Here is a 12,499-nt window from a genome sequence, read left to right as displayed (position 1 = left end):
CCCATGCTTGTTTGAAAACGAAATGTTGCAAAAGGTGCAAAAATCCATCACTCCTTTAAGAAGAAATAAAATACAGAGTGTTTTCTTCAGAAAATATAATACACAGCTACCATAACTTCCAATGCATCATCTATCAAATGCATTTGTTGGTAACATATCATGAAGATATTAAATTAAAAACTCCATTACGTTTCAACATGCTCTAGAAAATGGACAGCTTTGTTAAATATTACCCTAAAAGTACAAGTACTGAGGGCTTGCAGCATACAAAATATAACTTGGCTCCAAGTGTTCTGTGGCATGCTGAGCTAAAATTTGTATTGATTGAGTAGACGGCCTTGTGTTTTGTTTGTACATATTAAGATAGCTTGTAATATTTAATTCAATAAAGAAATTTCAGGGAAGGCTAGTTGAAGAAATATAAATTTACCATCTAATCTTAATGTTACCAAGTTGTTTTAGTGTGATGGGTGACTGCATGTAAAAGTAAAGTGTTTAGGAACTTGAGTGAACAGTAAAGAAAGTATATTTTAACATGGATCTGCTACTCTGTATTTAGAGGTTGTGGCTTTTCTTCTTTGGGGGTGGTTTGAGAATATTTTGGGTGGTATTTAAGGTTGTGGGATATTTTAGTTCTGTACTTGCAAAAGTTTTGGGAGGAGAGTTTGTTGAAATACATGTATCAGGAGTTTTAGTAAGTTATTCTGAGTTTAGAAAAACTTTAAATATTTGCTTGGGATTTTCAATTGTGGGAATAATTTAAAATCACAAAGTTATTTCAGTATAAAGATGGTGCCAGTTGTTTTCCATACTGTCCTGTTACTACATTCGAGAAGAGTTGCTGTGCTTTCTGTTTTTCTGGAAAATAGATTCAGTATCTGGAAAATTTACAGGATATGATGGAATGTTCATTGCTCTTAGTCAGTCCCCAAAATGACAAAATGGTTGGAAAGTAAAAAGTGTCACAATAAAATGTGTTTGCCTGCTCTGAATCTGTGGTGAGACATATCCATGGTAATGACTCACCAGGACTGTTTTAAGACAGTGAGGGGGGGAGATTTTGAAATTATGCCTTTTACTTCAGGAACTCTGAACCTCCATTATGTTTTTGAAAGATCAACTTCATTGTGTAGTCCTGTGTAATAGAATAGCTTCAGTAAAACTTCCTGAAAATATTTCTCAAGATGATAAGATTCAGCGCTTATGAGGCTGTAACTAGAAAAAAAGAAACAGCAAGCAAATAACACCCAAAAAATCCCAAACCAAACAAGAAACCTACATCCCACAAAAAAACCCCAACAACAACAAAAAACCCCAACCCTACAAAAGAAAAAAACAAAACGCAAAAAGCCTCCATCAAAAAGTCCCTAAAGAAACTAGCTATGTCAGAACACTGTGTTGTGAATATGAAGATTTGAAATAGCAAGGGTTAAATTAAGATAAAAGTCTAGCAGTATTGCAATAACAAGGAGCTGGTATAGATAATATAAAAAAACTCCAGGTCTTAATTCTTAATAATTAAAAAATAATTGTCAAGGATTCATAATGTACTTTATTACTTTAGCATTTGTTCATATTTTATCTTTTGCATGTGTTCTGCTCGCCTTGGAAGTGATAAATGTGTTTGGTTAGAGGGTTTTTTCTGTATTCTAAGGTACCATCAGGTAAAGGCCAAGGGCATTTTTTTGCTACTTTTTTTTCTGTATCATGATCTGTAGAGTTTGATTGTGATGGTGACTGATGATTAGAACTTCAGAAATACAATTTCTATTCTATAACACTTTTTTTGTTAACTTTTATACTCCTTTGACATTCACTTTAGCTAGCTGAATGGTTTTATGAACATTGGTAGAGTGCATGATTGATTCACTACACATAGAACTCTATTCAACATATTAATTTCTTTAACAGATATATTTTACATTTGTACTTAATCTTCATTGCATTTAGTGTTTACTACATAAAAATAGAATTCTTTTGAAAATTATTTCAAAAAATTATCTATTGTACTTTATTATATATTTAGTTTGCAGTATGGAAGATGTGTTTTTACAGATCTTTGAAAACTATTGGACCTAATTATCTGTTGGCTTAAATTGATAGTTTCATTTTCTAATCATGTGCTAGTAATACACAGTGCACAGTAGAGTTATAGTGAAGGCAATCTTTGTCATTTTGATAGGGGTTATCACATCTTTGATTTTGAGAATGGTAACCTATTAGTTATAAAAATTGTCCTTTATTACCTCAGAACCAACTAATTTTCTGCTTCCAGACCTGTCATCTAAACCTCTAGGATTTTAAAGAATAAAAATTTCATCCAGTCCTCTGATGCTGTTGGAAAGTTGATGAACAATTTGGGAGGGTAGGGATTTCTGAATTACTTTTTTTATAAAATGATGACTAGGAGACAAGGCTGGAAAATGGCTGAGTAAAAAAAAAAAGAATTCTTATCTTTCTAAGTGCTTTTAGAGGAATAAAAATGGTTGATGAATGAAATGTCTTCTTGTATTTGCAAAAAGTAACTAAAATGAAGCACCACTTCTTTCTAGCTAAGTAACCTGAAACAGCTCACATATGTGGATGTGTCGGCAAACAAGTTCCATTCTATTCCAATTTGTGTACTCCGGATGTCTAATTTGCAGTGGTTGGATATTAGCAGCAACAGCCTGAAAGATCTCCCGGAAGACATAGACAGGTAGTTTATGTTTTAATTCAATGACAGGTATAGGAACTCTTAAGTGAATTTAGAAAGTAAAAAGCTTCCAAGGGACACTGTTGATAGAAAGTCACATTTGGAATACACATCAAGTATTTTTGCATACAAATATTTCTGTTATTGATGGACTGGGTCTGAGAACAAAAGCTAATTTTACTACCTCGTTGATGACAGTCAGTTAACAAAACATATTTTTTGCTGCTTTCATAATAATTTGTCATTTTGTCTAGACATTGGTTTTTTCGGAAGTTCTCCACATATATTCTGCTCCAGTTCCAGCACAGGGAATTCACCATATGGAATTAGCAGCAGTAACTCTCAGGAGGGTAGATGGGGAGGAGAAGGTGAACTAAAGTATTTAAGTTACTCAAAGAGCCTGATAAACTCTGTTAGTAAAGAAGAAAAATATTGGTAAAATTCAAAAACCATATTGATAATCCTCCCCTTCTACTCTGAAGGAAATACAAATGTATGCACATACACTCATTCTCCCAGTTTAGATAACCACTTTGAACTAGTTTTTAAAAAATTCTTCTGATCCCTTTAATGGGACTTGCTAGCTGAGAAACCACTTTTCTTATCCCTGAGCTAAACTACTCACTCTAGAATGCTGCAGCAACTTGGTTTATGAAACTTTACCTAGCCTTAAGTGAAAAAACCCAGACATATTACCTAAAGTTTATTAAAAAAATATTCAAGATTATTTATTTATCTGGGAGAAGAAATTCCTAAGGCAGAATAAACTTCACAGAAAACTCATTCACTCCTAACTATCACAAGGCCTTTTTTGCTGGGCAAAAAGACTTTTCTGGGACATGGTGTAATCACAGATTATTCTGACAGCAGCACTGGTCTTAACTTGTGTTAGTAATTCTCAACAAACAACATAAGCTTGCTGTTTTTTTCCCAAGGGATCTGAGCAGAGATTTAACTAACTTCAAAGAGTTCCTAAGAGGATATTTTTCTTTTAAGGAAGGATACCCTCTCAACTTATAGACCTTTTTTTCCCCTGTAACCTATATTCCCTTAGCTTCAAATTATTCCCTTTCTACATTTTTTCTTCTCCATTTTGTACTGAGTTGTCAGATTTGATGCTAGAATATCATAATCAGACAATAAAAAATGAGATCTTTGCTTGACTTTGGGCTCATGTGCATTCAGAAGACTAAAAAATGTCAGGACAAACCCTGCATCAGTAAACTAATACTCTCATAATTTCAATGCCTGTGGTGTCAAAGAACCTCTGTGAATTATCATTGTCTGCAATACCATTACAACAATCTATGATTAATAAAGATGAGTTGACATTAAACTGAAGCCTTACTTAATATTTTTACCTGAATTCAAACAAACCGCATGGGCCTGATAAGCATAGCCTGCCAACAGTGTTTTAAGAATGGACCCTTCCAGTCAAATAAGACAAATTTGTTTCATCAATTTGCTATGCTCTTTGTCTTCTACCTAATATAAAGAATAAAGGCACAGACACAAAATTTCTATTGCATTAGGAAAAGCCAGGGGAAATAAAACAAAAGTTCCTCCACAAAACACTGTCATTAAATTGATTTCATTGGGACAACTTGCAAGAGTCTTTTGACGAGGAGCTGGTCTTTCTCCTGCTCCCCACAGTATTAATTACTGCTGAAAAACAATACATGGAGATGTACTGCCTACCACAGACATACCTAATTCATAGAAACCAGCATATGGGCAAAAGTGTGACCTGCTGGCCTGTATTTTTCATTAGTTGCAGGATGAACATGGTGAGGCTTTATATCATGTTCTGTCCACATTTTCTGTATGAAAACACAGTAAATTTTGTAACCTTTTATCCTAAGCATGCTTCTGATTACTTGTCAGAGGTATGCTATTAACGCTATAGTGCTGACCCAGTACTGGATATTTCCATGAAAGTTGATGAAATTTGAAAGTAGTGTCTGAGTGACTTTTTAAGACAAAGATGTTGCATGCAATTGCTCCTATTATACACAAGATCAAGTGAGTATTACTATCTTGGCTGGATGTTCCTAAATATTTTACATCATCTCTGTCTTTGACATCTTTACAGGTTAGATGAATTGCAGACATTTCTCCTACAGAAAAACAAGTTGACTTATCTTCCACGAGCTCTTGTCAATATGCCAAAACTCAGTTTGCTAGTTGTCAGTGGGGATGACCTGGTTGAGATACCCACAGCCATCTGTGAGTCAACCAGAGGTTTAAAGTAAGTAAAAGCGAGAAAGAAAAGGAAATATCCTTAAGACGATAAGGTAAGATACACCCAGAAGAAATGCTTTCAGCAGCATGTTTCTACAAATTCTGACCCAATTTATATCAGAGTGGTAAAGGAGGCACTAAAAAGATTGAAAATTACAGAGGACCTGCAGTTTCATGACTTTCATCTACCACATTGTGCATCTCTGTGTCTAAAGAGCTATTCCTGGGTACACAGGGTCCTAGTAGCTCTAACTCTGGAGCTGCAAAACCGTGCATCAGAGTGGGACTAGTAGCCTGGAATCTAGCTGCTGATAAGTGGCATCCTGCTGGGAGAGGGAGATATGGCTAGGAAAATGTTAGATAAGGTCACATGGGTTTAGTAGTTCCTTGCTGTAAAATACCATCTTATTGGTGCATGCAGGATAGGACTAAAAGACCTAAATTGTAGTCTGCAGTTGCATTTCTGCAGGAAATGTTTATGTTTTTGATTATGGAACTGTTGCTGACTGAATACTGGATCTGGCTCAGAGTGGAGTGAGCTGTGGATGGAATTACCTTTCCTCTCTTAGAGCTATTCCCTGCACTGGTAGCTAGAAAGGTGCTGATAATAAACACACCAGTGTTTTTAGCAGTTGCTGAGCAGTGGTGTCACATCACAAGGCTGTCTCTCCAGCTGTCCCCTAAGGAAGCACTGTAGGCTGAAGGTGAGCTGGAGGCTGGGAGGGGACACAGCCAGGACAGCTGGGGACACCAGCCAGAACAGTTGACTCCACTTGGTCAATGGGATGTTTCATACCACATGGTGTCATGCTCAGCATATAAAGCTGAAGGAAAGGAGAGGGGTGGTGGATCATGTGTTGTTGAAGTTTTTGTCTTCCAAAGAAACCAGCTAGATGTACTGAGTCTCTGCTTCCCAGGAAGTGGCTAGACATTACCTATTGAAAAGCAGAGAGTTATTTTTTTTGCTTTGCTTTCCTTTTCTTCTATGCATTGGTTTTATTTTTCTCATTAAGCTTATCTACAATTTTTTTATTTGCTATTCTCCCTTTATTTGCTATTCTGCCTAGTTGAAGAGAGGGGCAGAGAGAGGTGTTTGGTGAGTACCTGGGCCAAACTAGTCAGCTGATCACAAATTTACAGCAATTCATTAGAATTTTAGAAAGCCATACAATTTGTTGGAACATGTGTTCTTCTGAAAGCAATAACTTTGAATTTTTTTTCCTTCTTGGAGTAAAAATCAGAGATTTTCAGAATGATATGCACTTATTTGCACATGATATAAGTTGTTTATGTAACCACTTAGTTTCTCACATGCAAAGTGTACCTTTACAATATTTTCAATTACAAAGTAATGCATGTCCTGTCATGTATTGTAAAAGACGAGGAATGCAATAACCAAAAAATGGAGCCACATATTGCAGCTAAAAGATTCTGGCAAAATTCCAGACTGCTAGGCAATATTGTTAGGATTAAATTCATATTGTTCATTAACAGATGGGGAAACTACAGTGTAGTCAGTCAGAACCTCCGTAATAAAGAACTAAACCTGTTATTACAAAAAATGATTTATGTAGATAGATGGAAAAAAGATAAACCTGATTGTTTTTATACAGAAAGTGGATTGTAGAGAAAGTTCCATTTGAAATCTGTATTTCTATAGTAGATGTATCCTAACTATGCCATAGTGCAAAATTGAGGTAATGTTTTTACATTTCTGCTTCTGGCTCTGGTAGCAATTTCTAAACTGTCATTCATAATGGCCAGTGACGTTCAGCTGCCTGTACATACATTTGTGTGTTAATCTCTGTCTAGATTTGTAAGTCTCAAGGACAGTCCGGTTGAAACAATTGTATGTGAAGACACTGAAGAAATTATAGAAAATGAACGTGAACGTGAGCAAGTTGAGAAAGAGTTTATGAAGGCATACATTGAAGACCTAAGGGAAAGGGGTATGTGTAAATATGCAGTAAGCTTTCTGCAAATGCAGACATATATTGTGACCGTTCATTTTTAAGAGGACAAGCAATGTACCCTTAAACTCTAGCGGTCTTTTACGGTATTAATAATGTGAATATAAATGCAGACATATATTGTGACAATTCATTTTAAGAGGACAAGCAATACACCCTTAAACTCCAGTTGTCTTTTATGGTATTAAATGAGACTAATAGTGAAATGCCAAATCTGCTTTGCTAAAAGTTTGGACCCTAATTAAGACCCTTGATATTGAACAAATGTATACAAAATTAATTGCATCAGTATATGCCTTAACCTCAACTGATTGATGGTGTACACAAAGAATATTCTCATTCACTAGATTTACTTACTTCTCTTGGGATTAATATTAGTGATTTTGAATTCCTTAAGAAGTGCTTCTTCTCCTCAAAAAGGATAGTATATATATGAAAGCCTCATTGTATTGGTAGAATATTATTTGACAATATTACCTACTTCAAGATAATATCTATTTAATCACTGTACAATTATAGTAAAATACCTGCTTTTATCTTTATTACATCTGATATGTAAAGTTGCATCTGCAACTGTACATATTTATTCATGTTGCTGTTCTGTTTTATATTTACCATCATTGAGAAATCCTTGTTCTCTTGAGCATTCTTTAGTAAGATTTGTTCGGGAAAAAGGGGAAAGTTTCCTGTGATACAGACTACCCCATAGGCTCATTTTAGTTCCATTAATAGTTTGTGTGTAGAAAGGACTTTTTGTGGAATGAATCTTACAGTAGATTTTCATTCCTTGCATTTAATTTAAGTGGTCTATATAGTGGTCCTACAAAACCTGTTAAAAGAGAAATATAAAGAAAGGGTGTGACTTCATAATACTTTTCATGTTCTCATTCCAGACTTCTGTTCCTTAACATCTAGAAGTTATGCATATGAATATTAATTCTGTTTATTTCTAAATTGAAAGTGCTGGATTCTATAAAATCTATCTGCTATAAAAGCGCTGGATTCTGATAACAGTAACAACATGGTTAAAATGGAGAGAAGAAAAAAATGGAGGAAAAAACTTTGGTCATAATTTGGCTTTAGAGGCAGCCATAAAATATGTAGTGATGGAGTTGTATCTACAGTCTTAGGAAACGTGGAGATATGACAGGCTGCCTGAAACCTGCCTTGACCCTTTTGAGCACAGGCCAGGTTTGTGTTCTTCTGGGGCAAAGCAGCTCAGGGATACCGTTTTCTTCCTTCCTAGACAGAACTTACTTCCCTGCTTTTTATGAAGAGTTTGGATCATTAATAACTTTTGTATTTCCTGCTTCAGAACTTTTGTGCTATAGATAATGCCAACAGCTCTTTTGAAAAACAGACTGTAGAAGGAATATCTTCCATAAAATATGAACCAGCACAGAGATAATTTGTAGAGTACCTCTGAAACAAGACCAAACCCAGCTGTTTCTAGCTAAGGACTTCATTTATTTGTGCTGGATTACATAGCTGAAGTCTGATATTTATTTCTTTTTTCTCTTTTTGCAGAGTCTACTCCTTCCTACACTACAAAAGTAATGCTCAGCCTCCAGCTCTGAAGATTAAAAATCCCTAGATCTCTACTGAATATCTGAATAACTCTTTTTATCCACCTGAACAGTAAACACATGAAAATATAGATGGTCAGAATGACATCAAAATCATATTGAATTATTTACTTGTTTCTGTAGTCTTTTCAAGTAACTACAGATAAAACAAGGAGCAGTAGAACCTTCATAAGATGCTGTTTCACATTTTAAGTCAACATGTTTGTTTTCAACTTTCCCACAACAGCCACTAATTTGCATGTAGACCTGCTGAAAGTAAATATTCACTATAATTAAGTATACACAGGCATAGCTGAAGAGTGAAGACATTGTATCTTGTAGCTGAAACGGTGAAACACAAAATGTGATCTTAGGAAGAGATTTGTTTTTATAAAAGGGGATAGACTGATTTAGAAAATGAATGTAATCTATTGTTTTCTTAAGACCAAATACACATTTAAGTATTTAAATATTCAAATGAGAACACACCCTTGGTTTGCATTTATATTCTGTTCTGCAAGAAAATTGTTCTTGGAATTTTCAGTTTAGATAAGTTTCAACAACTTTACATACAGAAACTGTAGCACTTCTCTTTTTATTCAAGCGTGTTAAGCTCTAACCTGTTTGCAAATTCAAGTACCAATGTGATTGAAATTTCTGTGGTAAGCAGTCTTATAGTATAGTAGTGTACTAAGTAAGATTTTAAGGCACTAAGCAGTGTAAGCTAATACTATCAGCAAAATGATGATACAGGTCTTGTATTAATGGTTTCAGATCACAGGATTTTGTGGACATTTGTTGGAATTTTCCAAGTAGTGTAAGAATGAGTTTCCTGGTAAAACATTATTTTGCTTGCTATTTAATTATCTGTTTATATACAATTATTTAAGTGTATATAGAGTAGAGTTTCAGAAACCTAGTTTTACATGTATTTTGTTTAATAAAGCAAACTTTTTAATCTAAAAATTTGTGACTTTGAGAATGGAGACTCAAATTAGACTCAAATGATAGATTTTAAATGGTCCTAAATTTATGAGTGCAGTTAGGTGAGACAATATTTACATCTTTGTTTTTTGTTATGGGTGATCTATTTTCTGTTTTGTGCAGTAGAATGTCACTTAAGTAGCTATATTTAAAACACAAAGCAATGAAGGATATGCTCCTCAGGCTTCCATTTAGAAAAAGAACTTCAGATGTTTTCTTTTCAACATTCTAGCATTCAATCTTTTAAAAGAAAAAGAATTTAAATAGTGGGTGTGTTATTTCCACTTACAGTCTTCTGCAGTTATATTACTATCAAAATGTAACCCACTCAAAATGGTCTCTAGGTGTTAATGCAGATTTTAAGCAAGTTCTGATCCAGGGGTAAGTTTAAAAAAGTTAGAAAAATTTGCATTGATCTGAAGCAGAATAATAGAACACTTTTTTTTTAAAATTATTATTAAGAAATTGAAATAGGAAAAAATAGTGCCAAAATGGTCTCAGAGAAATTAGGCTATATGAAAATATCTTACGAAACTTTCTTTTATTGAAATTATAAATTTACTTCATTAAGTATTGATATTAATGTAATAAACTTCTGTAAGACATCTGTTCTGATATTGGTTGAAATTCTATTTCTAGAATTCTCTTATAGTCTAATATGATCCACTGAAAATTATAGGAAAGCAAATCACAAAGGCTGTGTTTATAGAATGGAGATGCAACTACAAAACACTAGGGATGCAAACACAGTTAACAAAACAAAAGTGCCAGTGCAAATTCTACCATCAGCAGTATTGGATAAATAACAGAAACTACATTAATAGAGAAGTCATATTAGTCCTTAGCATTGCTGCTAATCGTATTCAAAAATTTTTTGCTGTTCACAGATAAGAGTGCTAAAAAAAATTTGGAGGCAGAAACAAAAAATTAGCATTAATAAAATCCACGCATTTTTAAGTTCATTGAACAGCATTGTTCACAAGTCCATTTGCTTGTCAATATTTACAAATGCAAGATCACTGTCTAGAAGCAGGGTTTTTTAATGAAGCAGGCAAACATAAGGCAGAAGACTAAAACTTGAATTCACATATCTGAGTTAGAAACAAAAGGTCTGTTTTTCCATAAAAGTAACCATGGGATTACTTAAAAACCACAAATTCTCAATCACCAGCAATCTTTAAGTTCAGGTTAACATGTTCCTAAAAATAAAAAACTGTAACAATTAAGTCATGGAAAATGCAAACACAGGGGTTCCAAATAGTATTCTTCAACTTGACTTCAGACACCTTTCAATCCAATTATGATGGAATCACATATTGATTTCAACTGGAAGGGACATTCCAATTGACATGGTAGGCTCTAGGTCCTGTTTTGTGGAAGATTTAATAGAATCGTAGATGGCTTGGGTTGGAAAAGACCTTGTAGGTCACCTAGTTTCACTTCTCCCTGCCATGGGTAGGGACAATTTCCACTTGACCTGGTTACTTAAACCTCTACCCAACCTGGCACTGAACACTTTCATGGATGGGCATCCACAATTTCTCTGTTCCAGTGACTGATCACATTCTGAGTAAAGAATTTCTTCTAATGTTTAATTTAATTCTAATATAAATTTTAAAATGGGTCCCCATTTGACCTAAAACCATCAGATTGCATAAAAAATAGCTTTCCCTCTTTTTTTAAGTCCTGTTAAGGTAGCGGAAATTTGCTATAAGATCTCACCAAAGTCTTCTGTTCTCCAGGCTGCACAAACCCAGCTGTCTCAGCCTGTCGTCATAGAAGATGACCCTTTGCTTGTGTTTATGGCTCTCCCAACACATCTTTGTTGTGCTGAAAATCCCAGAGCTGGATGCAGCACTCCATGTAGGGTCTCACAAGGACAGGGCAGAGGGAGAAAATCACCTCCTCCAACTTGTTGGACATTATGGTTTTGATGCAGTTCAAGACACAAATGTTTTTTCTAGGCTGAGTTCACACTATTTACTCATGTCCAGCATTTCATTCACAACAACTCCCAAGTCCTCATCAGGATTGCTCTCAACAACTTCTCCTTCTGTGCTCACATCTGGGATTACCCTGACCCAGGTGTGCAGCATTCAAATTCTCTGAAAAAATTCCTCCGCCCAGGATTTTTCTCCTGGGAAGCTCAGAGGCCTCAGAGAAAAGGAAAACAATTCTTATCTCATTTGCTTCTCCTGTGTGGAATGTGTTTGGAGATTGTTTAGCCAAAGGTGATTGCCTCATTGGACTCTGGTGTGAGTTGTTTTGACTCATTGGTCAATTATGTCCAAGGGGTGTTGAGACTCTGGAAAGAGTCACAAGTTTTCATTATTATCTTTTTAGCATTCAGTAAGTATCTTTTCTGTATTCTTTAGTACAGTATAATATAGTATTTTTTAGTATAATATAGTATTATAAAGTAACAAATTAGCCTTCTAGAAGAGAACATGGAGTCAGATGCATCATTCCTGCCTTCATCAGCGATCCCTGCAAATACAATACAGGTGCATTACCTTGCACTTGGCCCTGTTGAATCTCATGAGGTTCTCATCGGCCCACTTCTCAGGATTGTCCTGGTCCTTCTGGATGGTGTCTCATTCTTCAGGTGTGCCAACAATTCCACTTAGCTTTGTTTCATCTGCATCCCCCACTTGCTGAGGGAGAGCTTGACCTCGCTGTTTGTGTAATTGAGACAGATATTGAAAAGCACAGAGACTGGAGGAACATTGCTAGTCATCAGCTCCACCCAGACACTGACTTCAATTCCCTGCATGTGTCTGTCCAGCAAATTCTTACCTACCAAGCAGTCCACCCTTCAAATCCATGTCCAATTCGAAGACAACTGGTCTTCATTTTGGAGTTAAGGATGTTGTGTGGAACAGTGTCAGAGGTCATACAGAAGTCTAGATAGGTGACATTGATCAGCCTTTTCCCGTCAACCATTGCAGTTGCTCATCACAAAAGGCCACCAATTTGGTCAGGCCAAATTTGCCTTTAGTGTTGTGGTTATAGAAAAAAAGGGATGTAGTTTCTGGGACTGTTTA

General features: G+C 35.3%; 1 protein-coding gene across 1 annotated transcript in view; it reads left to right on the top strand.

Moving 5' to 3' along the window:
• The window catches only part of LRRC2 (leucine rich repeat containing 2), a 78,859-nt gene extending 69,271 nt beyond the window's left edge, over window positions 1-9,588 (top strand). The window contains exons 6-9 of the mRNA XM_054652669.2: window positions 2,553-2,698; window positions 4,788-4,943; window positions 6,749-6,885; window positions 8,434-9,588. Coding sequence (XP_054508644.2) covers window positions 2,553-2,698; window positions 4,788-4,943; window positions 6,749-6,885; window positions 8,434-8,483 — 489 coding nt within the window. The 3' untranslated portion in view covers window positions 8,484-9,588. The remainder of the gene's footprint in view (window positions 1-2,552; window positions 2,699-4,787; window positions 4,944-6,748; window positions 6,886-8,433) is intronic.
• Window positions 9,589-12,499: the final 2,911 nt, after the last annotated feature.

Source organism: Agelaius phoeniceus, chromosome Z, assembly GCF_051311805.1.
Source record: "Agelaius phoeniceus isolate bAgePho1 chromosome Z, bAgePho1.hap1, whole genome shotgun sequence".
In the NCBI taxonomy this organism is placed as follows: Eukaryota; Metazoa; Chordata; class Aves; order Passeriformes; family Icteridae; genus Agelaius; species Agelaius phoeniceus.
This window is presented reverse-complemented; position numbering and strand designations above follow the sequence as displayed.